The sequence below is a fragment of the Rhinoderma darwinii genome (genome assembly GCF_050947455.1).
Source record: "Rhinoderma darwinii isolate aRhiDar2 chromosome 2 unlocalized genomic scaffold, aRhiDar2.hap1 SUPER_2_unloc_56, whole genome shotgun sequence".
Classification (NCBI taxonomy): Eukaryota; Metazoa; Chordata; class Amphibia; order Anura; family Rhinodermatidae; genus Rhinoderma; species Rhinoderma darwinii.
The window spans coordinates 415,642-442,071 of record NW_027461725.1 but is presented as its reverse complement, the minus strand read 5'-3'; the positions used below and the strand labels follow the sequence as shown (position 1 = coordinate 442,071).

General features: G+C 49.3%; 1 protein-coding gene and 15 non-coding genes across 16 annotated transcripts; 15 read left to right on the top strand and 1 right to left on the bottom strand.

The window, feature by feature from the left end:
* Positions 1-1,251: 1,251 nt before the first annotated feature.
* Positions 1,252-6,188, bottom strand: LOC142680048 (uncharacterized). The gene is made up of 2 exons (XM_075847288.1): positions 5,317-6,188; positions 1,252-2,079 (listed from the first exon to the last, which is right to left on the bottom strand). Exons 1-2 carry the CDS (start codon positions 6,134-6,136, stop codon positions 1,478-1,480), a joined length of 1,422 nt encoding a protein of 473 aa, XP_075703403.1. The 5' UTR covers positions 6,137-6,188; the 3' UTR covers positions 1,252-1,477.
* Positions 6,189-6,753: 565 nt separating this feature from the next.
* LOC142680524 (U2 spliceosomal RNA) lies at positions 6,754-6,944 on the top strand. The gene has a single exon (XR_012852997.1). It is a non-coding gene; the product is annotated as a U2 spliceosomal RNA (small nuclear RNA).
* Positions 6,945-8,062: 1,118 nt separating this feature from the next.
* Positions 8,063-8,253, top strand: LOC142680523 (U2 spliceosomal RNA). The gene has a single exon (XR_012852996.1). It is a non-coding gene; the product is annotated as a U2 spliceosomal RNA (small nuclear RNA).
* A 1,132-nt stretch (positions 8,254-9,385) lies between these two features.
* LOC142680522 (U2 spliceosomal RNA) lies at positions 9,386-9,576 on the top strand. The gene has a single exon (XR_012852995.1). It is a non-coding gene; the product is annotated as a U2 spliceosomal RNA (small nuclear RNA).
* Positions 9,577-10,691: 1,115 nt separating this feature from the next.
* On the top strand, positions 10,692-10,882 carry LOC142680521 (U2 spliceosomal RNA). Its single transcript, XR_012852994.1, has one exon. It is a non-coding gene; the product is annotated as a U2 spliceosomal RNA (small nuclear RNA).
* Positions 10,883-11,994: 1,112 nt separating this feature from the next.
* LOC142680520 (U2 spliceosomal RNA) lies at positions 11,995-12,185 on the top strand. The gene has a single exon (XR_012852993.1). It is a non-coding gene; the product is annotated as a U2 spliceosomal RNA (small nuclear RNA).
* A 1,121-nt stretch (positions 12,186-13,306) lies between these two features.
* On the top strand, positions 13,307-13,497 carry LOC142680919 (U2 spliceosomal RNA). The gene has a single exon (XR_012853318.1). It is a non-coding gene; the product is annotated as a U2 spliceosomal RNA (small nuclear RNA).
* A 1,112-nt stretch (positions 13,498-14,609) lies between these two features.
* LOC142680859 (U2 spliceosomal RNA) lies at positions 14,610-14,800 on the top strand. Its single transcript, XR_012853271.1, has one exon. It is a non-coding gene; the product is annotated as a U2 spliceosomal RNA (small nuclear RNA).
* A 1,124-nt stretch (positions 14,801-15,924) lies between these two features.
* LOC142680517 (U2 spliceosomal RNA) lies at positions 15,925-16,115 on the top strand. Its single transcript, XR_012852992.1, has one exon. It is a non-coding gene; the product is annotated as a U2 spliceosomal RNA (small nuclear RNA).
* A 1,272-nt stretch (positions 16,116-17,387) lies between these two features.
* LOC142680516 (U2 spliceosomal RNA) lies at positions 17,388-17,578 on the top strand. The gene has a single exon (XR_012852991.1). It is a non-coding gene; the product is annotated as a U2 spliceosomal RNA (small nuclear RNA).
* Positions 17,579-18,702: 1,124 nt separating this feature from the next.
* Positions 18,703-18,893, top strand: LOC142680402 (U2 spliceosomal RNA). Its single transcript, XR_012852897.1, has one exon. It is a non-coding gene; the product is annotated as a U2 spliceosomal RNA (small nuclear RNA).
* Positions 18,894-20,023: 1,130 nt separating this feature from the next.
* On the top strand, positions 20,024-20,214 carry LOC142680515 (U2 spliceosomal RNA). Its single transcript, XR_012852990.1, has one exon. It is a non-coding gene; the product is annotated as a U2 spliceosomal RNA (small nuclear RNA).
* A 1,125-nt stretch (positions 20,215-21,339) lies between these two features.
* Positions 21,340-21,530, top strand: LOC142680401 (U2 spliceosomal RNA). The gene has a single exon (XR_012852896.1). It is a non-coding gene; the product is annotated as a U2 spliceosomal RNA (small nuclear RNA).
* A 1,124-nt stretch (positions 21,531-22,654) lies between these two features.
* On the top strand, positions 22,655-22,845 carry LOC142680911 (U2 spliceosomal RNA). The gene has a single exon (XR_012853312.1). It is a non-coding gene; the product is annotated as a U2 spliceosomal RNA (small nuclear RNA).
* A 1,125-nt stretch (positions 22,846-23,970) lies between these two features.
* On the top strand, positions 23,971-24,161 carry LOC142680514 (U2 spliceosomal RNA). Its single transcript, XR_012852989.1, has one exon. It is a non-coding gene; the product is annotated as a U2 spliceosomal RNA (small nuclear RNA).
* Positions 24,162-25,450: 1,289 nt separating this feature from the next.
* On the top strand, positions 25,451-25,641 carry LOC142680513 (U2 spliceosomal RNA). Its single transcript, XR_012852988.1, has one exon. It is a non-coding gene; the product is annotated as a U2 spliceosomal RNA (small nuclear RNA).
* Positions 25,642-26,430: the final 789 nt, after the last annotated feature.

Sequence of the window (26,430 nt, the reverse complement as noted above, 5' to 3'; positions counted from 1 at the left end):
CCCCCTCAGATAGTCCTTTTTAAAGAACACACCGAATTAGCCATCTGCAAACCACCAATTACCTCCAGCCGTAAACCAGCTCGGAAGCACCGTTCACCTCTGCAGATGGCTCCAACCACTAGAAGTCCACTTCAAGGGGATAACACCCGATGAAGCCCTCCAGTGATATACCGACCACTAGAAGTCCACTTCAAGGGGATAACACCCGATGAAGCCCTCAAGTGATATACCGACCACTAGAAGTCCACTTCAAAGGGATAACACCCGATGAAGCCTTCAAGTGATATACCTTCTACCAGAAGACCACTTCAAAGGGATACCACCCGATGAAGTCTTCAACCATGTACCTTTTTTGGGGGACGCATACCCCCGATGCGACCCCCCCACCATTTTGTACTGACTGGCCTCAAGGACTCCCCCCGCCAGCTGCCATGACAACAGAACCTACTCCGGAAAAAAGAAAAACATGTTAAATAAGCACACAAAATAAAAACACAACGCTCATAGCCAGACGTACATAAGACCTAAAGAGTAACAAAACAAGGGTGGGAGGGTGGGAGCTTTGCTTACTGTGTGTTACTCCTCCCGCTGCTCCCGGCTCAATGCCGAGAAACAGCGGGAAGCACAGCAACGGCCCCCCCCGCCCCCCTTAACTCCTCCCCGTCCCTCCTTCAGCTCCTTCAACTTTCCCTGACCTCGTAACATTAACCCTTTCCCTACCAGGACGGTCATGTCGGCTTCCCTTAAGCCTGCAGCTGCGTCCAGCCTCTTCTTGACCTGCCTAGGTAGAGTCGTGTGTTAACCTTAAACCATACTATCCCCCATCCCCATTTAGTAACGACACATGACACCGAGGTTGGATGTGAAATGGCCACAGCAGCCGTTTATTAATTTCACAGTTTTATAAAAACAATTTAAATCCGAAACATTCGGATAACTAGTTAGGAATCCACCAGAGAATTCCTCCTAATAATTCACATGACCCAACATGGGTCATAACATTAACCCGAGCAGAGGAAGTCCTTGAAGCCCCCTCAGATAGTCCTTTTTAAAGAACACACCGAATTAGCCATCTGCAAACCACCAATTACCTCCAGCCGTAAACCAGCTCGGAAGCACCGTTCACCTCTGCAGATGGCTCCAACCACTAGAAGTCCACTTCAAGGGGATAACACCCGATGAAGCCCTCCAGTGATATACCGACCACTAGAAGTCCACTTCAAGGGGATAACACCCGATGAAGCCCTCAAGTGATATACCGACCACTAGAAGTCCACTTCAAAGGGATAACACCCGATGAAGCCTTCAAGTGATATACCTTCTACCAGAAGACCACTTCAAAGGGATACCACCCGATGAAGTCTTCAACCATGTACCTTTTTTGGGGGACGCATACCCCCGATGCGACCCCCCCACCATTTTGTACTGACTGGCCTCAAGGACTCCCCCCGCCACAGCGAAACAGGCCTTGACCACCTTAAGCCTGTGAGTTCCTCCACACCACCACCGCCCTTTCTATTCCTTCTGCTATCGCCAAGCTCCAAAGATCAATGCCAACCTCGGTCAGATGAACCCCGTCACTCCTCCAGAAATTCCCCACTCCTGACTCCAAATCCCTATGCCTCACGCAAATGCCCCCGTTTTTTGCCACAAAACGGGACACCGCCCGATTAACTTTAATGCGAGCCTTATTGACTCTCTCCACAGATCTAGCTAACCGCCAATGCTTTCTTGGGACTATGTCCGACCACACTATCACCAACTTGGGATAAGATACCCACAAACACAACATATCATGTTTGGTATCCCGCACCAACTCACGAAAGGGGCGGACTCCTAAGTCATTCCCACCCACGTGCAACACTAAGACCTCCGGAACCCTATCAAGCCGAGCATATGTCTGGAATTCCGCCAACACCCTGCTCCACGACATACCTCTAAAACCCAGCCAATGCACAACCGCATCCTGTCGCGGAATGCGCAACTGGCGACCATTCGGGCGGACGTCCGCCCTCAAAGCCCCCCAGTGCACGTAAGAATGACCCATCAACCACACCAAACACGGAGGCGACTCTGAAACTGAAAAAACAATTAGGCACCACCATATAACATTTGTAAAGCGTTAACAGCAAAATTCATAACATATGGGGGCGGACATAGGACTTAAACCTGTTGGACTCCCAACGACCAATACGCCTCACCCCCTCATCATCCAACCCCCAGCGCCCCGCTTCTGTTGCTGCGCCAATCCTGAAGGAATGAGATGAATATGAGCCTGCCGCGACACCAACCGCCGTCAAACATTTTTTAAATACAGCTCCAAACTGAAACCTGGACAAAAACGACCCGTCCACCTGACGTAACAAAGGCAAATCTGGAGACCCCCTGTTTGGCGTAAAACCCCGCATGCACTCTACTGGGCACATAACCGACCCCGGGGCGCAACCCCTTCAAAGCCTGCGATACCAGAAATTCCTTCGATACATCCTGAAAGCCCCGCAACTTAAACCCAAACGCCACCGCAGACATGAACCGGTTCACCTTCGCCACTGAAAACCCCGCCTCCCAGGCGTCCCCTAACCAGTACAAAAGTGCCACCAACCTGTCTCTATCCGTATTGACGTCACCCAACTCTCTTACCCACTCCTCCCACTGCCTCCAACAAGCAGCATAAGCACTCCACGTCGTGCGCGCCAAAGACCTTTGTACCAATTGTTCTACAGGACCGAGACCAGATCCCAAAGATGCTGCGGACAAGCCAAACCGAGACGTTCCGCTCCCGGTGCCAATTGCCGAAACCGGTCCCACTGCGAGCGAGAAAGAGCATCAGCGATACAATTCCGTACACCCGGGACATGCACCGCCACCACCCACGCGTTCAACGACAAACATACCAACACTAAATGTCGCAACAATTGAACTACCGGAGGAAAGGACGCCGTGATGTTATTAATGGCAAGCACCACCCCCATGTTGTCGCAGTAAAAAACGGACCTTCTTATCCCTGAGCCTGTCCCCCCAAATGGTAGCCGCCACCCCGATGGGAAACAGCTCGAGCAGGGCCAGATTCCGCGTGAGTCCACTGGACACCCAGCTAGCCGGCCATTGACCTGCGCACCACGGACCTCCCCCGTAAGCTCCAAAACCACCCGCCCCAGCCGCATCCGTGAAAATATTCAAAACACTCGTATCCTGCGCTGGGGCCATCCATAGCGAGCGACCATTGAACTGGCCCAAGAAGTCATTCCAAACCTGAAGATCAGCACGGTACTCCTCCTTGAGCCGCACAAAATGATGCGGCGCACGCACTCCCACCGTTGCCGCCGCCAACCTCCTACCACACACCCTCCCCATCGGCATAATCCGGCAGGCGAAATTCAACTTCCCCAGCAGCGACTGAAGCTCCCTCAGCGTCACTTTCTTCATTCTACAAGCCCGTTGAACCTCCAGCCTCAAAGCACCCAACTTATCCGCCGGGAGACGACACTCCATTGCCACCGAGTCTATTTCGATTCCCAAAAAACAAATCGTCGCTACCGGGCCCTCCGTTTTTTTTCGGCGCCAAAGGAATCCCAAAATCCCTCGCCACCTTCTGTAGAGCATGAAGCAAATTACCGCAAACCGGCGAACCCCCCGGGCCAACGCATAACAAATCATCTAAGTAATGGATCAACGAGTCGACCCCGGATACTCCCCTCTTTACCCACTCCACGAAGCTACTAAACGCCTCGAAGTATGCACAAGAAAGGGAACACCCCATCGGAAGGCACTGATCCACGTAAAAGGCCCCATTCCAAAAACAACCCAACAGCCGTTGCTTTCTGTATGGACCGGCAACAACCTGAACGCCGCCTCGATGTCAGTTTTTGCTAGCAGCGCCCCAGGACCCGCAGCCCGCACTAACCCCACCGCCTTATCGAATGAGGTATAAACTACGGAGCACAACTCGTGATCAATCCCGTCATTTACCGACGAACCTTTGGGATACGATAAATGTTGAATCAAACGAAACTTTCCGGGCTCGCGTTTAGGGACAATACCCAAAGGGGACACAACTAAATCTTTCACCGGCGACTCCACAAATGGCCCCGACATGCGCCCCAACGAAACTTCTTTTAACAACTTTTCCGACACGACTTCCACATGCAAGTAAGCCGATTTTAAATTTCTCCCCGTAACCGGAACCTCATAAGGAGGCGGAGGAATAACAAAACCAACACTAAACCCTTCATAAAGCAACCTAGCTGCCGCCCTATCCGGATACTCATTTAGATAAAGGGCCATCCTTTCCACCCTCACCGGCGACACCCCCTTGACCAGCCCCGTGCTGGTTCCCGGACCTCTTTTTTCGCAGACATTTTGCCGCCCCGTGTGATGCACCATTACACTCGGAGCACACGTGCTTGAACTTGCACGTGGCCCCAAACTTGCACTGGCCTTCATTGAATTGCCAGCAAAACCCCGCCTTTCCCCCGCCGCTTGGTCCACTCTGACTAGACTGGCCTCCCTGGCCACCGCTCCCGGGAACGGGCTGCCTAACCGGAGCCGTAACCCGTAACCAGAGAGCAATATCCTTCTGGTCCCACCGAATCGCCGGCCGAACCGCCTTCCGCTGACGGAATTGCTCATCATATCGCAGCCACGCCTGACCCCCATACGCCCTATGAGCCTCCCCAATAGCATCAAAATAACAAAATAACGCCGAACAATTTTCCGGCGCCTTTTCCCCTATCACACTAGCCAATATGGCGAACGCCTGCGACCAATTAACGAACGTCTGCGGGATAAGCCTATACCGCCGCCGTTCCTCCTCGTCCTTTTTACTCTCATCCCGCTTGCCCTTATCCAAATTGAATTTAGCCAGCGGCAAGAGAGAAAAAAAATTTCAACGTATTCATCTTTCCAGATCCGATCACGCACCTCCTGCTTTAAATGCGCCCCCAACGGACCCTCAAAACAAACATACACCTCCCCCCGAGCACGATCGTCCATGCGCACTCGATCGCCGTCCTTCTGTGCCTCAGTCTGCACCGACACCGCGACCGCCTCTCTAACCGCCACCACAGGACGCGCCTGCAACGATCCCACGTCCCTGGGGCCTTCCCAAACTACCGCAGGGGACACTTCCGTTACTACCGGCGCCGCGGCCCTATCAAGGCGCCCCACCAGCCCGTAAGCAACCCACTAAATCTGCCAAACCCGCTCCGTCGCGTCCGCCCGCGCCACTACCGGCCCCCGATGCTATGCTAGCAGCCCCCCCGCCGACACCCGACATAAAAATCGCTGGATAAGACAATAATGGAGTTATACACTCACCGGGCTGCACAGGCGCTGTGTTCCCGTCAGCCGGACCATCCTGACCTCGACGATAGACGTCCAGTTCACCTTCCTCCAGTTCTTCTCTCGCCGACGACTGTCCCTCCCAACGACATCTTCGGAAAGGGGATGAGGACGCGCTGACCGATGGGCCGGCAACCTGCCGCCCGACCGCCGGGACCCAGACTTCCGACCGGACCTGTTGCCTCGATGTCGCTGCAGATCTAGTCGTCCGTCTAGACGATCCTGACGAAGCCTGCCCCCTGGCCGGAACATCACCATGCGGGGCGGCCGTACCTTGCTCTCGACATCTTCCATCTGATGGGGGAGGGGTGACAGGGAGCCCAGCCTGCGACTCCCTGCTTACCGCCGGACCCCGTCGCGGCCTGGGATTCCTGCCAGGACGCAGGGCCTGGGAAGGGGCGGTCCTCCCAGCTGCCTGGCCTGCAGCGTCCGGGATCGGGCTCCCTCTGCGACGCCGTGTCCGCGGGACTACCTCCGGACTAAGGCGCTCTGGAGGTCGGGACCGCCGAGAGGGACGGGTCGACACAGCCCGCATCGCCGTCACCCCTGGCACCGCTCTCTGCCTGCCCAGCGCAGGAGCGGTTGTTGCCGACTCCCCCCCCGCCGCCATAGCCATGCTCGTAAGGGGGCCGGGGGAGGGGAGCCTGTCCCTTACAACAGACCCCGAACGCCGTGCCCGGCGTGGCGAAACGGCGTCCGGGATCCGCGTTAATGCAGCCACGGTCTCCTCCAGCCATCCGGGACCGTGGTGCACAGCAGCGGCACGCAGCCGCTCTAAAATCAGGGCCTCTGCCATTACTAAAGAGCCAGGCAACGGGGAGCTTTGCTTACTGTGTGTTACTCCTCCCGCTGCTCCCGGCTCAATGCCGAGAAACAGCGGGAAGCACAGCAACGGCCCCCCCCGCCCCCCTTAACTCCTCCCCGTCCCTCCTTCAGCTCCTTCAACTTTCCCTGACCTCGTAACATTAACCCTTTCCCTACCAGGACGGTCATGTCGGCTTCCCTTAAGCCTGCAGCTGCGTCCAGCCTCTTCTGGCAACACTGAGTGACTGACTGAGCCGCACCGTCTTATATAAAGTTCAGACGGAACTTTGCACGTGTCATAGTGGAGACCTCAGGAGCCAGAGCCAGCTTTCTGACATCATAATGGGGCCTCAGAGATAAAAGCCTGGGCCCAGGCAGTGTTGGTCAGTGCTGCTCAGCAGGCAGCACTGGACTGGATTAAAGCTGATACAAGGTGTGAAAGGAGAAGGGGTGGCAGTGGGCATGCACTTACTGCTGCTGCTGCCAGTGTTTGCACGGCAGGAGGGCATTTGGGCGTTGCCAGGAAGGCGTTTTTATGTCGATTCCTCCTCTTTCAGCACTGCATTGTGGTGCAAGCAAAAGAAGCAAAACGCGCGGCACGTTCGGGTTATCGCTTCTCGGCCTTTTGGCTAAGATCAAGTGTAGTATCTGTTCTTATCAGTTTAATATCTGATACGTCCCCTATCTGGGGACCATATATTAAATGGATTTTTAGAACAGGGAGATGGAAATAGAGCTTGCTCTGTCCACTCCACGCATTGACCTGGTATTGCAGTATTTCCAGGACCGGTGCACCCTTTCCTTATGTGTTTACTAAAATCAGATTCCAAAAGTGCTTTTTGTGTTTGCCATTGTTTTTGTCTTTCGGATGGGATCTCCCCTTTTAATCCCATTATTTCAACACCTGTTGGACAATGCATTTGTACAGTCATGTGTGATAATGAGCTAATTTATTAAATGCAATTAATTAATACATTGCCACCTCTTGTTTTGTGTCGTCTGTGTTTCTGTGTTTCCGGTATTTCACATTGGAACAGCTCATTCACCTTCCTTGTCTTCTCTCCGCCCTCCCTCCTAGGTAGGTTAAAGAGCTGCACCTGAGCCAGCCACTGATTGATGCAGCACCATAGTCAAATAGTGGAGTGGAGTAGGGGAACAGCAAACAGCCATTAAAGCAGCCAGCCCGCCCGCCCGCCCGTCACAATGGACCTACCTGTGTACACTAGATGGATGTGATGGAATGTACTGTGGTCCCTACATTTCAAGAAGAAGTAAGAATTGCAGTTGCAACAAACCCTTGCTTGCCTACAAAGAGAGCAGCAATTTGGATTTGTTACTATGTTACCTGGAAGAATAACAAACTGTGCAAGGATGGAGGTTGTAGGAGCAAGGAGAACAAGTTGTCTGTAAAGTTGGTGGATGCCTATTTTCCATTTTGCAGTCCCTTGTCTCCCTCTTGTGGCCTCCTGGAGGCAACTAGCTGTGCAAAAAAAAGACAGCCTGGGGGCCGGCTGTTGCAGTGTTGCCCTCTCAGGCAACACTGAGTGACTGACTGAGCCGCACCGTCTTATATAAAGTTCAGACGGAACTTTGCACGTGTCATAGTGGAGACCTCAGGAGCCAGAACCAGCTTTCTGACATCATAATGGGGCCTCAGAGATAAAAGCCTGGGCCCAGGCAGTGTTGGTCAGTGCTGCTCAGCAGGCAGCACTGGACTGGATTAAAGCTGATACAAGGTGTGAAAGGAGAAGGGGTGGCAGTGGGCATGCACTTACTGCTGCTGCTGCTGCTGCCAGTGTTTGCACGGCAGGAGGGCATTTGGGCGTTGCCAGGAAGGCGTTTTTATGTCGATTCCTCCTCTTTCAGCACTGCATTGTGGTGCAAGCAAAAGAAGCAAAACGCGCGGCACGTTCGGGTTATCGCTTCTCGGCCTTTTGGCTAAGATCAAGTGTAGTATCTGTTCTTATCAGTTTAATATCTGATACGTCCCCTATCTGGGGACCATATATTAAATGGATTTTTAGAACAGGGAGATGGAAATAGAGCTTGCTCTGTCCACTCCACGCATTGACCTGGTATTGCAGTATTTCCAGGACCGGTGCACCCTTTCCTTATGTGTTTACTAAAATCAGATTCCAAAAGTGCTTTTTGTGTTTGCCATTGTTTTTGTCTTTCGGATGGGATCTCCCCTTTTAATCCCATTATTTCAACACCTGTTGGACAATGCATTTGTACAGTCATGTGTGATAATGAGCTAATTTATTAAATGCAATTAATTAATACATTGCCACCTCTTGTTTTGTGTTGTCTGTGTTTCTGTGTTTCCGGCATTTCACATTGGAACAGCTCATTCACCTTCCTTGTCTTCTCTCCGCCCTCCCTCCTAGGTAGGTTAAAGAGCTGCACCTGAGCCAGCCACTGATTGATGCAGCACCATAGTCAAATAGTGGAGTGGAGTAGGGGAACAGCAAACAGCCATTAAAGCAGCCAGCCAGCCCGCCCGCCCGCCCGCCCGTCACAATGGACCTACCTGTGTACACTAGATGGATGTGATGGAATGTACTGTGGTCCCTACATTTCAAGAAGAAGTAAGAATTGCAGTTGCAACAAACCCTTGCTTGCCTACAAAGAGAGCAGCAATTTGGATTTGTTACTATGTTACCTGGAAGAATAACAAACTGTGCAAGGATGGAGGTTGTAGGAGCAAGGAGAACAAGTTGTCTGTAAAGTTGGTGGATGCCTATTTTCCATTTTGCAGTCCCTTGTCTCCCTCTTGTGGCCTCCTGGAGGCAACTAGCTGTGCAAAAAAAAGACAGCCTGGGGGCCGGCTGTTGCAGTGTTGCCCTCTCAGGCAACACTGAGTGACTGACTGAGCCGCACCGTCTTATATAAAGTTCAGACGGAACTTTGCACGTGTCATAGTGGAGACCTCAGGAGCCAGAGCCAGCTTTCTGACATCATAATGGGGCCTCAGAGATAAAAGCCTGGGCCCAGGCAGTGTTGGTCAGTGCTGCTCAGCAGGCAGCACTGGACTGGATTAAAGCTGATACAAGGTGTGAAAGGAGAAGGGGTGGCAGTGGGCATGCACTTACTGCTGCTGCTGCTGCTGCTGCTGCCAGTGTTTGTACGGCAGGAGGGCATTTGGGCGTTGCCAGGAAGGCGTTTTTATGTCGATTCCTCCTCTTTCAGCACTGCATTGTGGTGCAAGCAAAATAAGCAAAACGCGCGGCACGTTCGGGTTATCGCTTCTCGGCCTTTTGGCTAAGATCAAGTGTAGTATCTGTTCTTATCAGTTTAATATCTGATACGTCCCCTATCTGGGGACCATATATTAAATGGATTTTTAGAACAGGGAGATGGAAATAGAGCTTGCTCTGTCCACTCCACGCATTGACCTGGTATTGCAGTATTTCCAGGACCGGTGCACCCTTTCCTTATGTGTTTACTAAAATCAGATTCCAAAAGTGCTTTTTGTGTTTGCCATTGTTTTTGTCTTTCGGATGGGATCTCCCCTTTTAATCCCATTATTTCAACACCTGTTGGACAATGCATTTGTACAGTCATGTGTGATAATGAGCTAATTTATTAAATGCAATTAATTAATACATTGCCACCTCTTGTTTTGTGTCGTCTGTGTTTCTGTGTTTCCGGCATTTCACATTGGAACAGCTCATTCACCTTCCTTGTCTTCTCTCCGCCCTCCCTCCTAGGTAGGTTAAAGAGCTGCACCTGAGCCAGCCACTGATTGATGCAGCACCATAGTCAAATAGTGGAGTGGAGTAGGGGAACAGCAAACAGCCATTAAAGCAGCCAGCCCGCCCGCCCGCCCGTCACAATGGACCTACCTGTGTACACTAGATGGATGTGATGGAATGTACTGTGGTCCCTACATTTCAAGAAGAAGTAAGAATTGCAGTTGCAACAAACCCTTGCTTGCCTACAAAGAGAGCAGCAATTTGGATTTGTTACTATGTTACCTGGAAGAATAACAAACTGTGCAAGGATGGAGGTTGTAGGAGCAAGGAGAACAAGTTGTCTGTAAAGTTGGTGGATGCCTATTTTCCATTTTGCAGTCCCTTGTCTCCCTCTTGTGGCCTCCTGGAGGCAACTAGCTGTGCAAAAAAAAGACAGCCTGGGGGCCGGCTGTTGCAGTGTTGCCCTCTCAGGCAACACTGAGTGACTGACTGAGCCGCACCGTCTTATATAAAGTTCAGACGGAACTTTGCACGTGTCATAGTGGAGACCTCAGGAGCCAGAGCCAGCTTTCTGACATCATAATGGGGCCTCAGAGATAAAAGCCTGGGCCCAGGCAGTGTTGGTCAGTGCTGCTCAGCAGGCAGCACTGGACTGGATTAAAGCTGATACAAGGTGTGAAAGGAGAAGGGGTGGCAGTGGGCATGCACTTACTGCTGCTGCTGCTGCCAGTGTGTGCACGGCAGGAGGGCATTTGGGCGTTGCCAGGAAGGCGTTTTTATGTCGATTCCTCCTCTTTCAGCACTGCATTGTGGTGCAAGCAAAAGAAGCAAAACGCGCGGCACGTTCGGGTTATCGCTTCTCGGCCTTTTGGCTAAGATCAAGTGTAGTATCTGTTCTTATCAGTTTAATATCTGATACGTCCCCTATCTGGGGACCATATATTAAATGGATTTTTAGAACAGGGAGATGGAAATAGAGCTTGCTCTGTCCACTCCACGCATTGACCTGGTATTGCAGTATTTCCAGGACCGGTGCACCCTTTCCTTATGTGTTTACTAAAATCAGATTCCAAAAGTGCTTTTTGTGTTTGCCATTGTTTTTGTCTTTCGGATGGGATCTCCCCTTTTAATCCCATTATTTCAACACCTGTTGGACAATGCATTTGTACAGTCATGTGTGATAATGAGCTAATTTATTAAATGCAATTAATTAATACATTGCCACCTCTTGTTTTGTGTCGTCTGTGTTTCTGTGTTTCCGGCATTTCACATTGGAACAGCTCATTCACCTTCCTTGTCTTCTCTCCGCCCTCCCTCCTAGGTAGGTTAAAGAGCTGCACCTGAGCCAGCCACTGATTGATGCAGCACCATAGTCAAATAGTGGAGTGGAGTAGGGGAACAGCAAACAGCCATTAAAGCAGCCAGCCAGCCCGCCCGCCCGTCACAATGGACCTACCTGTGTACACTAGATGGATGTGATGGAATGTACTGTGGTCCCTACATTTCAAGAAGAAGTAAGAATTGCAGTTGCAACAAACCCTTGCTTTCCTACAAAGAGAGCAGCAATTTGGATTTGTTACTATGTTACCTGGAAGAATAACAAACTGTGCAAGGATGGAGGTTGTAGGAGCAAGGAGAACAAGTTGTCTGTAAAGTTGGTGGATGCCTATTTTCCATTTTGCAGTCCCTTGTCTCCCTCTTGTGGCCTCCTGGAGGCAACTAGCTGTGCAAAAAAAAGACAGCCTGGGGGCCGGCTGTTGCAGTGTTGCCCTCTCAGGCAACACTGAGTGACTGACTGAGCCGCACCGTCTTATATAAAGTTCAGACGGAACTTTGCACGTGTCATAGTGGAGACCTCAGGAGCCAGAGCCAGCTTTCTGACATCATAATGGGGCCTCAGAGATAAAAGCCTGGGCCCAGGCAGTGTTGGTCAGTGCTGCTCAGCAGGCAGCACTGGACTGGATTAAAGCTGATACAAGGTGTGAAAGGAGAAGGGGTGGCAGTGGGCATGCACTTACTGCTGCTGCTGCCAGTGTGTGCACGGCAGGAGGGCATTTGGGCGTTGCCAGGAAGGCGTTTTTATGTCGATTCCTCCTCTTTCAGCACTGCATTGTGGTGCAAGCAAAAGAAGCAAAACGCGCGGCACGTTCGGGTTATCGCTTCTCGGCCTTTTGGCTAAGATCAAGTGTAGTATCTGTTCTTATCAGTTTAATATCTGATACGTCCCCTATCTGGGGACCATATATTAAATGGATTTTTAGAACAGGGAGATGGAAATAGAGCTTGCTCTGTCCACTCCACGCATTGACCTGGTATTGCAGTATTTCCAGGACCGGTGCACCCTTTCCTTATGTGTTTACTAAAATCAGATTCCAAAAGTGCTTTTTGTGTTTGCCATTGTTTTTGTCTTTCGGATGGGATCTCCCCTTTTAATCCCATTATTTCAACACCTGTTGGACAATGCATTTGTACAGTCATGTGTGATAATGAGCTAATTTATTAAATGCAATTAATTAATACATTGCCACCTCTTGTTTTGTGTCGTCTGTGTTTCTGTGTTTCCGGCATTTCACATTGGAACAGCTCATTCACCTTCCTTGTCTTCTCTCCGCCCTCCCTCCTAGGTAGGTTAAAGAGCTGCACCTGAGCCAGCCACTGATTGATGCAGCACCATAGTCAAATAGTGGAGTGGAGTAGGGGAACAGCAAACAGCCATTAAAGCAGCCAGCCCGCCCGCCCGCCCGTCACAATGGACCTACCTGTGTACACTAGATGGATGTGATGGAATGTACTGTGGTCCCTACATTTCAAGAAGAAGTAAGAATTGCAGTTGCAACAAACCCTTGCTTGCCTACAAAGGGAGCAGCAATTTGGATTTGTTACTATGTTACCTGGAAGAATAACAAACTGTGCAAGGATGGAGGTTGTAGGAGCAAGGAGAACAAGTTGTCTGTAAAGTTGGTGGATGCCTATTTTCCATTTTGCAGTCCCTTGTCTCCCTCTTGTGGCCTCCTGGAGGCAACTAGCTGTGCAAAAAAAAGACAGCCTGGGGGCCGGCTGTTGCAGTGTTGCCCTCTCAGGCAACACTGAGTGACTGACTGAGCCGCACCGTCTTATATAAAGTTCAGACGGAACTTTGCACGTGTCATAGTGGAGACCTCAGGAGCCAGAGCCAGCTTTCTGACATCATAATGGGGCCTCAGAGATAAAAGCCTGGGCCCAGGCAGTGTTGGTCAGTGCTGCTCAGCAGGCAGCACTGGACTGGATTAAAGCTGATACAAGGTGTGAAAGGAGAAGGGGTGGCAGTGGGCATGCACTTACTGCTGCTGCTGCTGCTGCTGCCAGTGTTTGCACGGCAGGAGGGCATTTGGGCGTTGCCAGGAAGGCGTTTTTATGTCGATTCCTCCTCTTTCAGCACTGCATTGTGGTGCAAGCAAAAGAAGCAAAACGCGCGGCACGTTCGGGTTATCGCTTCTCGGCCTTTTGGCTAAGATCAAGTGTAGTATCTGTTCTTATCAGTTTAATATCTGATACGTCCCCTATCTGTGGACTATATATTAAATGGATTTTTAGAACAGGGAGATGGAAATAGAGCTTGCTCTGTCCACTCCACGCATTGACATGGTATTGCAGTATTTCCAGGACCGGTGCACCCTTTCCTTATGTGTTTACTAAAATCAGATTCCAAAAGTGCTTTTTGTGTTTGCCATTGTTTTTGTCTTTCGGATGGGATCTCCCCTTTTAATCCCATTATTTCAACACCTGTTGGACAATGCATTTGTACAGTCATGTGTGATAATGAGCTAATTTATTAAATGCAATTAATTAATACATTGCCACCTCTTGTTTTGTGTCGTCTGTGTTTCTGTGTTTCCGGCATTTCACATTGGAACAGCTCATTCACCTTCCTTGTCTTCTCTCCGCCCTCCCTCCTAGGTAGGTTAAAGAGCTGCACCTGAGCCAGCCACTGATTGATGCAGCACCATAGTCAAATAGTGGAGTGGAGTAGGGGAACAGCAAAAAGCCATTAAAGCAGCCAGCCAGCCCGCCCGCCCGTCACAATGGACCTACCTGTGTACACTAGATGGATGTGATGGAATGTACTGTGGTCCCTACATTTCAAGAAGAAGTAAGAATTGCAGTTGCAACAAACCCTTGCTTTCCTACAAAGAGAGCAGCAATTTGGATTTGTTACTATGTTACCTGGAAGAATAACAAACTGTGCAAGGATGGAGGTTGTAGGAGCAAGGAGAACAAGTTGTCTGTAAAGTTGGTGGATGCCTATTTTCCATTTTGCAGTTCCTTGTCTCCCTCTTGTGGCCTCCTGGAGGCAACTAGCTGTGCAAAAAAAAGACAGCCTGGGGGCCGGCTGTTGCAGTGTTGCCCTCTCAGGCAACACTGAGTGACTGACTGAGCCGCACCGTCTTATATAAAGTTCAGACGGAACTTTGCACGTGTCATAGTGGAGACCTCAGGAGCCAGAGCCAGCTTTCTGACATCATAATGGGGCCTCAGAGATAAAAGCCTGGGTCCAGGCAGTGTTGGTCAGTGCTGCTCAGCAGGCAGCACTGGACTGGATTAAAGCTGATACAAGGTGTGAAAGGAGAAGGGGTGGCAGTGGGCATGCACTTACTGCTGCTGCTGCCAGTGTTTGCACGGCAGGAGGGCATTTGGGCGTTGCCAGGAAGGCGTTTTTATGTCGATTCCTCCTCTTTCAGCACTGCATTGTGGTGCAAGCAAAAGAAGCAAAACGCGCGGCACGTTCGGGTTATCGCTTCTCGGCCTTTTGGCTAAGATCAAGTGTAGTATCTGTTCTTATCAGTTTAATATCTGATACGTCCCCTATCTGGGGACCATATATTAAATGGATTTTTAGAACAGGGAGATGGAAATAGAGCTTGCTCTGTCCACTCCACGCATTGACATGGTATTGCAGTATTTCCAGGACCGGTGCACCCTTTCCTTATGTGTTTACTAAAATCAGATTCCAAAAGTGCTTTTTGTGTTTGCCATTGTTTTTGTCTTTCGGATGGGATCTCCCCTTTTAATCCCATTATTTCAACACCTGTTGGACAATGCATTTGTACAGTCATGTGTGATAATGAGCTAATTTATTAAATGCAATTAATTAATACATTGCCACCTCTTGTTTTGTGTCGTCTGTGTTTCTGTGTTTCCGGCATTTCACATTGGAACAGCTCATTCACCTTCCTTGTCTTCTCTCCGCCCTCCCTCCTAGGTAGGTTAAAGAGCTGCACCTGAGCCAGCCACTGATTGATGCAGCACCATAGTCAAATAGTGGAGTGGAGTAGGGGAACAGCAAACAGCCATTAAAGCAGCCAGCCAGCCCGCCCGCCCGTCACAATGGACCTACCTGTGTACACTAGATGGATGTGATGGAATGTACTGTGGTCCCTACATTTCAAGAAGAAGTAAGAATTGCAGTTGCAACAAACCCTTGCTTTCCTACAAAGAGAGCAGCAATTTGGATTTGTTACTATGTTACCTGGAAGAATAACAAACTGTGCAAGGATGGAGGTTGTAGGAGCAAGGAGAACAAGTTGTCTGTAAAGTTGGTGGATGCCTATTTTCCATTTTGCAGTCCCTTGTCTCCCTCTTGTGGCCTCCTGGAGGCAACTAGCTGTGCAAAAAAAAGACAGCCTGGGGGCCGGCTGTTGCAGTGTCGCCCTCTCAGGCAACACTGAGTGACTGACTGAGCCGCACCGTCTTATATAAAGTTCAGACGGAACTTTGCACGTGTCATAGTGGAGACCTCAGGAGCCAGAGCCAGCTTTCTGACATCATAATGGGGCCTCAGAGATAAAAGCCTGGGCCCAGGCAGTGTTGGTCAGTGCTGCTCAGCAGGCAGCACTGGACTGGATTAAAGCTGATACAAGGTGTGAAAGGAGAAGGGGTGGCAGTGGGCATGCACTTACTGCTGCTGCTGCTGCTGCTGCTGCCAGTGTTTGCACGGCAGGAGGGCATTTGGGCGTTGCCAGGAAGGCGTTTTTATGTCGATTCCTCCTCTTTCAGCACTGCATTGTGGTGCAAGCAAAAGAAGCAAAACGCGCGGCACGTTCGGGTTATCGCTTCTCGGCCTTTTGGCTAAGATCAAGTGTAGTATCTGTTCTTATCAGTTTAATATCTGATACGTCCCCTATCTGGGGACCATATATTAAATGGATTTTTAGAACAGGGAGATGGAAATAGAGCTTGCTCTGTCCACTCCACGCATTGACCTGGTATTGCAGTATTTCCAGGACCGGTGCACCCTTTCCTTATGTGTTTACTAAAATCAGATTCCAAAAGTGCTTTTTGTGTTTGCCATTGTTTTTGTCTTTCGGATGGGATCTCCCCTTTTAATCCCATTATTTCAACACCTGTTGGACAATGCATTTGTACAGTCATGTGTGATAATGAGCTAATTTATTAAATGCAATTAATTAATACATTGCCACCTCTTGTTTTGTGTCGTCTGTGTTTCTGTGTTTCCGGCATTTCACATTGGAACAGCTCATTCACCTTCCTTGTCTTCTCTCCGCCCTCCCTCCTAGGTAGGTTAAAGAGCTGCACCTGAGCCAGCCACTGATTGATGCAGCACCATAGTCAAATAGTGGAGTGCAGTAGGGGAACAGCAAACAGCCATTAAAGCAGCCAGCCCGCCCGCCCGCCCGTCACAATGGACCTACCTGTGTACACTAGATGGATGTGATGGAATGTACTGTGGTCCCTACATTTCAAGAAGAAGTAAGAATTGCAGTTGCAACAAACCCTTGCTTGCCTACAAAGAGAGCAGCAATTTGGATTTGTTACTATGTTACCTGGAAGAATAACAAACTGTGCAAGGATGGAGGTTGTAGGAGCAAGGAGAACAAGTTGTCTGTAAAGTTGGTGGATGCCTATTTTCCATTTTGCAGTCCCTTGTCTCCCTCTTGTGGCCTCCTGGAGGCAACTAGCTGTGCAAAAAAAAGTCAGCCTGGGGGCCGGCTGTTGCAGTGTTGCCCTCTCAGGCAACACTGAGTGACTGACTGAGCCGCACCGTCTTATATAAAGTTCAGACGGAACTTTGCACGTGTCATAGTGGAGACCTCAGGAGCCAGAGCCAGCTTTCTGACATCATAATGGGGCCTCAGAGATAAAAGCCTGGGCCCAGGCAGTGTTGGTCAGTGCTGCTCAGCAGGCAGCACTGGACTGGATTAAAGCTGATACAAGGTGTGAAAGGAGAAGGGGTGGCAGTGGGCATGCACTTACTGCTGCTGCTGCTGCTGCTGCTGCTGCCAGTGTTTGCACGGCAGGAGGGCATTTGGGCGTTGCCAGGTGGGCGTTTTTATGTCGATTCCTCCTCTTTCAGCACTGCATTGTGGTGCAAGCAAAAGAAGCAAATCCTGTCTTGCTTCCTCTCCGGCCTTTATTCACCTCCCGCTTAGTAGCTGTGAGTGTGTGTGAGCCTGCAGGGCCCCATGGAATTGCCTAGGAGTAGGCTGAATCGCTGCAAGGGGTGAACAGCAGTATTGGGCAGGCTCGGTCAACGCGCGGCCCGTTCGGGTTATCGCTTCTCGGCCTTTTGGCTAAGATCAAGTGTAGTATCTGTTCTTATCAGTTTAATATCTGATACGTCCCCTATCTGGGGACCATATATTAAATGGATTTTTAGAACAGGGAGATGGAAATAGAGCTTGCTCTGTCCACTCCACGCATTGACCTGGTATTGCAGTATTTCCAGGACCGGTGCACCCTTTCCTTATGTGTTTACTAAAATCAGATTCCAAAAGTGCTTTTTGTGTTTGCCATTGTTTTTGTCTTTCGGATGGGATCTCCCCTTTTAATCCCATTATTTCAACACCTGTTGGACAATGCATTTGTACAGTCATGTGTGATAATGAGCTAATTTATTAAATGCAATTAATTAATACATTGCCACCTCTTGTTTTGTGTCGTCTGTGTTTCTGTGTTTCCGGCATTTCACATTGGAACAGCTCATTCACCTTCCTTGTCTTCTCTCCGCCCTCCCTCCTAGGTATGTTAAAGAGCTGCACCTGAGCCAGCCACTGATTGATGCAGCACCATAGTCAAATAGTGGAGTGGAGTAGGGGAACAACAAACAGCCATTAAAGCAGCCAGCCCGCCCGCCCGCCCGTCACAATGGACCTACCTGTGTACACTAGATGGATGTGATGGAATGTACTGTGGTCCCTACATTTCAAGAAGAAGTAAGAATTGCAGTTGCAACAAACCCTTGCTTGCCTACAAAGAGAGCAGCAATTTGGATTTGTTACTATGTTACCTGGAAGAATAACAAACTGTGCAAGGATGGAGGTTGTAGGAGCAAGGAGAACAAGTTGTCTGTAAAGTTGGTGGATGCCTATTTTCCATTTTGCAGTCCCTTGTCTCCCTCTTGTGGCCTCCTGGAGGCAACTAGCTGTGCAAAAAAAAGACAGCCTGGGGGCCGGCTGTTGCAGTGTTGCCCTCTCAGGCAACACTGAGTGACTGACTGAGCCGCACCGTCTTATATAAAGTTCAGACGGAACTTTGCACGTGTCATAGTGGAGACCTCAGGAGCCAGAGCCAGCTTTCTGACATCATAATGGGGCCTCAGAGATAAAAGCCTGGGCCCAGGCAGTGTTGGTCAGTGCTGCTCAGCAGGCAGCACTGGACTGGATTAAAGCTGATACAAGGTGTGAAAGGAGAAGGGGTGGCAGTGGGCATGCACTTACTGCTGCTGCTGCTGCTGCTGCTGCCAGTGTTTGCACGGCAGGAGGGCATTTGGGCGTTGCCAGGAAGGCGTTTTTATGTCGATTCCTCCTCTTTCAGCACTGCATTGTGGTGCAAGCAAAAGAAGCAAAACGCGCGGCGCGTTCGGGTTATCGCTTCTCGGCCTTTTGGCTAAGATCAAGTGTAGTATCTGTTCTTATCAGTTTAATATCTGATATGTCCCCTATCTGGGGACCATATATTAAATGGATTTTTAGAACAGGGAGATGGAAATAGAGCTTGCTCTGTCCACTCCACGCATTGACCTGGTATTGCAGTATTTCCAGGACCGGTGCACCCTTTCCTTATGTGTTTACTAAAATCAGATTCCAAAAGTGCTTTTTGTGTTTGCCATTGTTTTTGTCTTTCGGATGGGATCTCCCCTTTTAATCCCATTATTTCAACACCTGTTGGACAATGCATTTGTACAGTCATGTGTGATAATGAGCTAATTTATTAAATGCAATTAATTAATACATTGCCACCTCTTGTTTTGTGTCGTCTGTGTTTCTGTGTTTCCGGCATTTCACATTGGAACAGCTCATTCACCTTCCTTGTCTTCTCTCCGCCCTCCCTCCTAGGTAGGTTAAAGAGCTGCACCTGAGCCAGCCACTGATTGATGCAGCACCATAGTCAAATAGTGGAGTGGAGTAGGGGAACAGCAAACAGCCATTAAAGCAGCCAGCCCGCCCGCCCGCCCGTCACAATGGGCCTACCTGTGTACACTAGATGGATGTGATGGAATTTACTGTGGTCCCTACATTTCAAGAAGAAGTAAGAACTTCAGTTGCAACAAACCCTTGCTTGCCTACAAAGAGAGCAGCAATTTGGATTTGTTACTATGTTACCTGGAAGAATAACAAACTGTGCAAGGATGGAGGTTGTAGGAGCAAGGAGAACAAGTTGTCTGTAAAGTTGGTGGATGCCTATTTTCCATTTTGCAGTCCCTTGTCTCCCTCTTGTGGCCTCCTGGAGGCAACTAGCTGTGCAAAAAAAAGACAGCCTGGGGGCCGGCTGTTGCAGTGTTGCCCTCTCAGGCAACACTGAGTGACTGACTGAGCCGCACCGTCTTATATAAAGTTCAGACGGAACTTTGCACGTGTCATAGTGGAGACCTCAGGAGCCAGAGCCAGCTTTCTGACATCATAATGGGGCCTCAGAGATAAAAGCCTGGGCCCAGGCAGTGTTGGTCAGTGCTGCTCAGCAGGCAGCACTGGACTGGATTAAAGCTGATACAAGGTGTGAAAGGAGAAGGGGTGGCAGTGGGCATGCACTTACTGCTGCTGCTGCTGCTGCTGCTGCTGCTGCCAGTGTTTGCACGGCAGGAGGGCATTTGGGCGTTGCCAGGAAGGCGTTTTTATGTCGATTCCTCCTCTTTCAGCACTGCATTGTGGTGCAAGCAAAAGAAGCAAAACGCGCGGCACGTTCGGGTTATCGCTTCTCGGCCTTTTGGCTAAGATCAAGTGTAGTATCTGTTCTTATCAGTTTAATATCTGATACGTCCCCTATCTGGGGACCATATATTAAATGGATTTTTAGAACAGGGAGATGGAAATAGAGCTTGCTCTGTCCACTCCACGCATTGACCTGGTATTGCAGTATTTCCAGGACCGGTGCACCCTTTCCTTATGTGTTTACTAAAATCAGATTCCAAAAGTGCTTTTTGTGTTTGCCATTGTTTTTGTCTTTCGGATGGGATCTCCCCTTTTAATCCCATTATTTCAACACCTTTTGGACAATGCATTTGTACAGTCATGTGTGATAATGAGCTAATTTATTAAATGCAATTAATTAATACATTGCCACCTCTTGTTTTGTGTCGTCTGTGTTTCTGTGTTTCCGGCATTTCACATTGGAACAGCTCATTCACCTTCCTTGTCTTCTCTCCGCCCTCCCTCCTAGGTAGGTTAAAGAGCTGCACCTGAGCCAGCCACTGATTGATGCAGCACCATAGTCAAATAGTGGAGTGGAGTAGGGGAACAACAAACAGCCATAAAAGCAGCCAGCCCGCCCGCCCGCCCGCCCGTCACAATGGACCTACCTGTGTACACTAGATGGATGTGATGGAATGTACTGTGGTCCCTACATTTCAAGAAGAAGTAAGAATTGCAGTTGCAACAAACCCTTGCTTGCCTACAAAGAGAGCAGCAATTTGGATTTGTTACTATGTTACCTGGAAGAATAACAAACTGTGCAAGGATGGAGGTTGTAGGAGCAAGGAGAACAAGTTGTCTGTAAAGTTGGTGGATGCTTTTTTTCCATTTTGCAGTCCCTTGTCTCCCTCTTGTGGCCTCCTGGAGGCAACTAGCTGTGCAAAAAAAAGACAGCCTGGGGGCCGGCTGTTGCAGTGTTGCCCTCTCAGGCAACACTGAGTGACTGACTGAGCCGCACCGTCTTATATAAAGTTCAGACGGAACTTTGCACGTGTCATAGTGGAGACCTCAGGAGCCAGAGCCAGCTTTCTGACATCATAATGGGGCCTCAGAGATAAAAGCCTGGGCCCAGGCAGTGTTGGTCAGTGCTGCTCAGCAGGCAGCACTGGACTGGATTAAAGCTGATACAAGGTGTGAAAGGAGAAGGGGTGGCAGTGGGCATGCACTTACTGCTGCTGCTGCTGCTGCTGCCAGTGTTTGCACGGCAGGAGGGCATTTGGGCGTTGCCAGGAAGGCGTTTTTATGTCGATTCCTCCTCTTTCAGCACTGCATTGTGGTGCAAGCAAAAGAAGCAAAACGCGCGGCGCGTTCGGGTTATCGCTTCTCGGCCTTTTGGCTAAGATCAAGTGTAGTATCTGTTCTTATCAGTTTAATATCTGATATGTCCCCTATCTGGGGACCATATATTAAATGGATTTTTAGAACAGGGAGATGGAAATAGAGCTTGCTCTGTCCACTCCACGCATTGACCTGGTATTGCAGTATTTCCAGGACCGGTGCACCCTTTCCTTATGTGTTTACTAAAATCAGATTCCAAAAGTGCTTTTTGTGTTTGCCATTGTTTTTGTCTTTCGGATGGGATCTCCCCTTTTAATCCCATTATTTCAACACCAGTTGGACAATGCATTTGTACAGTCATGTGTGATAATGAGCTAATTTATTAAATGCAATTAATTAATACATTGCCACCTCTTGTTTTGTGTCGTCTGTGTTTCTGTGTTTCCGGCATTTCACATTGGAACAGCTCATTCACCTTCCTTGTCTTCTCTCCGCCCTCCCTCCTAGGTAGGTTAAAGAGCTGCACCTGAGCCAGCCACTGATTGATGCAGCACCATAGTCAAATAGTGGAGTGGAGTAGGGGAACAGCAAACAGCCATTAAAGCAGCCAGCCCGCCCGCCCGCCCGTCACAATGGACCTACCTGTGTACACTAGATGGATGTGATGGAATGTACTGTGGTCCCTACATTTCAAGAAGAAGTAAGAATTGCAGTTGCAACAAACCCTTGCTTGCCTACAAAGAGAGCAGCAATTTGGATTTGTTACTATGTTACCTGGAAGAATAACAAACTGTGCAAGGATGGAGGTTGTAGGAGCAAGGAGAACAAGTTGTCTGTAAAGTTGGTGGATGCCTATTTTCCATTTTGCAGTCCCTTGTCTCCCTCTTGTGGCCTCCTGGAGGCAACTAGCTGTGCAAAAAAAAGACAGCCTGGGGGCCGGCTGTTGCAGTGTTGCCCTCTCAGGCAACACTGAGTGACTGACTGAGCCGCACCGTCTTATATAAAGTTCAGACGGAACTTTGCACGTGTCATAGTGGAGACCTCAGGAGCCAGAGCCAGCTTTCTGACATCATAATGGGGCCTCAGAGATAAAAGCCTGGGCCCAGGCAGTGTTGGTCAGTGCTGCTCAGCAGGCAGCACTGGACTGGATTAAAGCTGATACAAGGTGTGAAAGGAGAAGGGGTGGCAGTGGGCATGCACTTACTGCTGCTGCTGCTGCTGCTGCTGCCAGTGTTTGCACGGCAGGAGGGCATTTGGGCGTTGCCAGGAAGGCGTTTTTATGTCGATTCCTCCTCTTTCAGCACTGCATTGTGGTGCAAGCAAAAGAAGCAAAACGCGCGGCACGTTCGGGTTATCGCTTCTCGGCCTTTTGGCTAAGATCAAGTGTAGTATCTGTTCTTATCAGTTTAATATCTGATACGTCCCCTATCTGGGGACCATATATTAAATGGATTTTTAGAACAGGGAGATGGAAATAGAGCTTGCTCTGTCCACTCCACGCATTGACCTGGCATTGCAGTATTTCCAGCACCGGTGCACCCTTTCCTTATGTGTTTACTAAAATCAGATTCCAAAAGTGCTTTTTGTGTTTGCCATTGTTTTTGTCTTTCGGATGGGATCTCCCCTTTTAATCCCATTATTTCAACACCTGTTGGACAATGCATTTGTACAGTCATGTGTGATAATGAGCTAATTTATTAAATGCAATTAATTAATACATTGCCACCTCTTGTTTTGTGTCGTCTGTGTTTCTGTGTTTCCGGCATTTCACATTGGAACAGCTCATTCACCTTCCTTGTCTTCTCTCCGCCCTCCCTCCTAGGTAGGTTAAAGAGCTGCACCTGAGCCAGCCACTGATTGATGCAGCACCATAGTCAAATAGTGGAGTGGAGTAGGGGAACAGCAAACAGCCATTAAAGCAGCCAGCCCGCCCGCCTGCCCGCCCTTCACAATGGACCTACCTGTGTACACTAGATGGATGTGATGGAATGTACTGTGGTCCCTACATTTCAAGAAGAAGTAAGAATTGCAGTTGCAACAAACCCTTGCTTGCCTACAAAGAGAGCAGCAATTTGGATTTGTTACTATGTTACCTGGAAGAATAACAAACTGTGCAAGGATGGAGGTTGTAGGAGCAAGGAGAACAAGTTGTCTGTAAAGTTGGTGGATGCCTATTTTCCATTTTGCAGTCCCTTGTCTCCCTCTTGTGGCCTCCTGGAGGCAACTAGCTGTGCAAAAAAAACACAGCCTGGGGGCCGGCTGTTGCAGTGTTGCCCTCTCAGGCAACACTGAGTGACTGACTGAGCCGCACCGTCTTATATAAAGTTCAGACGGAACTTTGCACGTGTCATAGTGGAGACCTCAGGAGCCAGAGCCAGCTTTCTGACATCATAATGGGGCCTCAGAGATAAAAGCCTGGGCCCAGGCAGTGTTGGTCAGTGCTGCTCAGCAGGCAGCACTGGACTGGATTAAAGCTGATACAAGGTGTGAAAGGAGAAGGGGTGGCAGTGGGCATGCACTTACTGCTGCTGCTGCTGCTGCTGCCAGTGTTTGCACGGCAGGAGGGCATTTGGGCGTTGCCAGGAAGGCGTTTTTATGTAGATTCCTCCTCTTTCAGCACTGCATTGTGGTGCAAGCAAAAGAAGCAAAACGCGCGGCACGTTCGGGTTATCGCTTCTCGGCCTTTTGGCTAAGATCAAGTGTAGTATCTGTTCTTATCAGTTTAATATCTGATACGTCCCCTATCTGGGGACCATATATTAAATGGATTTTTAGAACAGGGAGATGGAAATAGAGCTTGCTCTGTCCACTCCACGCATTGACCTGGTATTGCAGTATTTCCAGGACCGGTGCACCCTTTCCTTATGTGTTTACTAAAATCAGATTCCAAAAGTGCTTTTTGTGTTTGCCATTGTTTTTGTCTTTCGGATGGGATCTCCCATTTTAATCCCATTATTTCAACACCTGTTGGACAATGCATTTGTACAGTCATGTGTGATAATGAGCTAATTTATTAAATGCAATTAATTAATACATTGCCACCTCTTGTTTTGTGTCGTCTGTGTTTCTGTGTTTCCGGCATTTCACATTGGAACAGCTCATTCACCTTCCTTGTCTTCTCTCCGCCCTCCCTCCTAGGTAGGTTAAAGAGCTGCACCTGAGCCAGCCACTGATTGATGCAGCACCATATTCAAATAGTGGAGTGGAGTAGGGGAACAGCAAACAGCCATTAAAGCAGCCAGCCCGCCCGCCCGCCCGCCCGCCCGTCACAATGGACCTACCTGTGTACACTAGATGGATGTGATGGAATGTACTGTGGTCCCTACATTTCAAGAAGAAGTAAGAATTGCAGTTGCAACAAACCCTTGCTTGCCTACAAAGAGAGCAGCAATTTGGATTTGTTACTATGTTACCTGGAAGAATAACAAACTGTGCAAGGATGGAGGTTGTAGGAGCAAGGAGAACAAGTTGTCTGTAAAGTTGGTGGATGCCTATTTTCCATTTTGCAGTCCCTTGTCTCCCTCTTGTGGCCTCCTGGAGGCAACTAGCTGTGCAAAAAAAAGACAGCCTGGGGGCCGGCTGTTGCAGTGTTGCCCTCTCAGGCAACACTGAGTGACTGACTGAGCCGCACCGTCTTATATAAAGTTCAGACGGAACTTTGCACGTGTCATAGTGGAGACCTCAGGAGCCAGAGCCAGCTTTCTGACATCATAATGGGGCCTCAGAGATAAAAGCCTGGGCCCAGGCAGTGTTGGTCAGTGCTGCTCAGCAGGCAGCACTGGACTGGATTAAAGCTGATACAAGGTGTGAAAGGAGAAGGGGTGGCAGTGGGCATGCACTTACTGCTGCTGCTGCTGCTGCTGCTGCTGCTGCTGCTGCCAGTGTTTGCACGGCAGGAGGGCATTTGGGCGTTGCCAGGAAGGCGTTTTTATGTCGATTCCTCCTCTTTCAGCACTGCATTGTGGTGCAAGCAAAAGAAGCAAATCCTGTCTTGCTTCCTCTCCGGCCTTTATTCACCTCCCGCTTAGTAGCTGTGAGTGTGTGTGAGCCTGCAGGGCCCCATGGAATTGCCTAGGAGTAGGCTGAATCGCTGCAAGGGGTGAACAGCAGTATTGGGCAGGCTCGGTCAACGCGCGGCCCGTTCGGGTTATCGCTTCTCGGCCTTTTGGCTAAGATCAAGTGTAGTATCTGTTCTTATCAGTTTAATATCTGATACGTCCCCTATCTGGGGACCATATATTAAATGGATTTTTAGAACAGGGAGATGGAAATAGAGCTTGCTCTGTCCACTCCACGCATTGACCTGGTATTGCAGTATTTCCAGGACCGGTGCACCCTTTCCTTATGTGTTTACTAAAATCAGATTCCAAAAGTGCTTTTTGTGTTTGCCATTGTTTTTGTCTTTCGGATGGGATCTCCCCTTTTAATCCCATTATTTCAACACCTGTTGGACAATGCATTTGTACAGTCATGTGTGATAATGAGCTAATTTATTAAATGCAATTAATTAATACATTGCCACCTCTTGTTTTGTGTCGTCTGTGTTTCTGTGTTTCCGGCATTTCACATTGGAACAGCTCATTCACCTTCCTTGTCTTCTCTCCGCCCTCCCTCCTAGGTAGGTTAAAGAGCTGCACCTGAGCCAGCCACTGATTGATGCAGCACCATAGTCAAATAGTGGAGTGGAGTAGGGGAACAGCAAACAGCCATTAAAGCAGCCAGCCCGCCCGTCACAATGGACCTACCTGTGTACACTAGATGGATGTGATGGAATGTACTGTGGTCCCTACATTTCAAGAAGAAGTAAGAATTGCAGTTGCAACAAACCCTTGCTTGCCTACAAAGAGAGCAGCAATTTGGATTTGTTACTATGTTACCTGGAAGAATAACAAACTGTGCAAGGATGGAGGTAGTAGGAGCAAGGAGAACAAGTTGTCTGTAAAGTTGGTGGATGCCTATTTTCCATTTTGCAGTCCCTTGTCTCCCTCTTGTGGCCTCCTGGAGGCAACTAGCTGTGCAAAAAAAAGACAGCCTGGGGGCCGGCTGTTGCAGTGTTGCCCTCTCAGGCAACACTGAGTGACTGACTGAGCCGCACCGTCTTATATAAAGTTCAGACGGAACTTTGCACG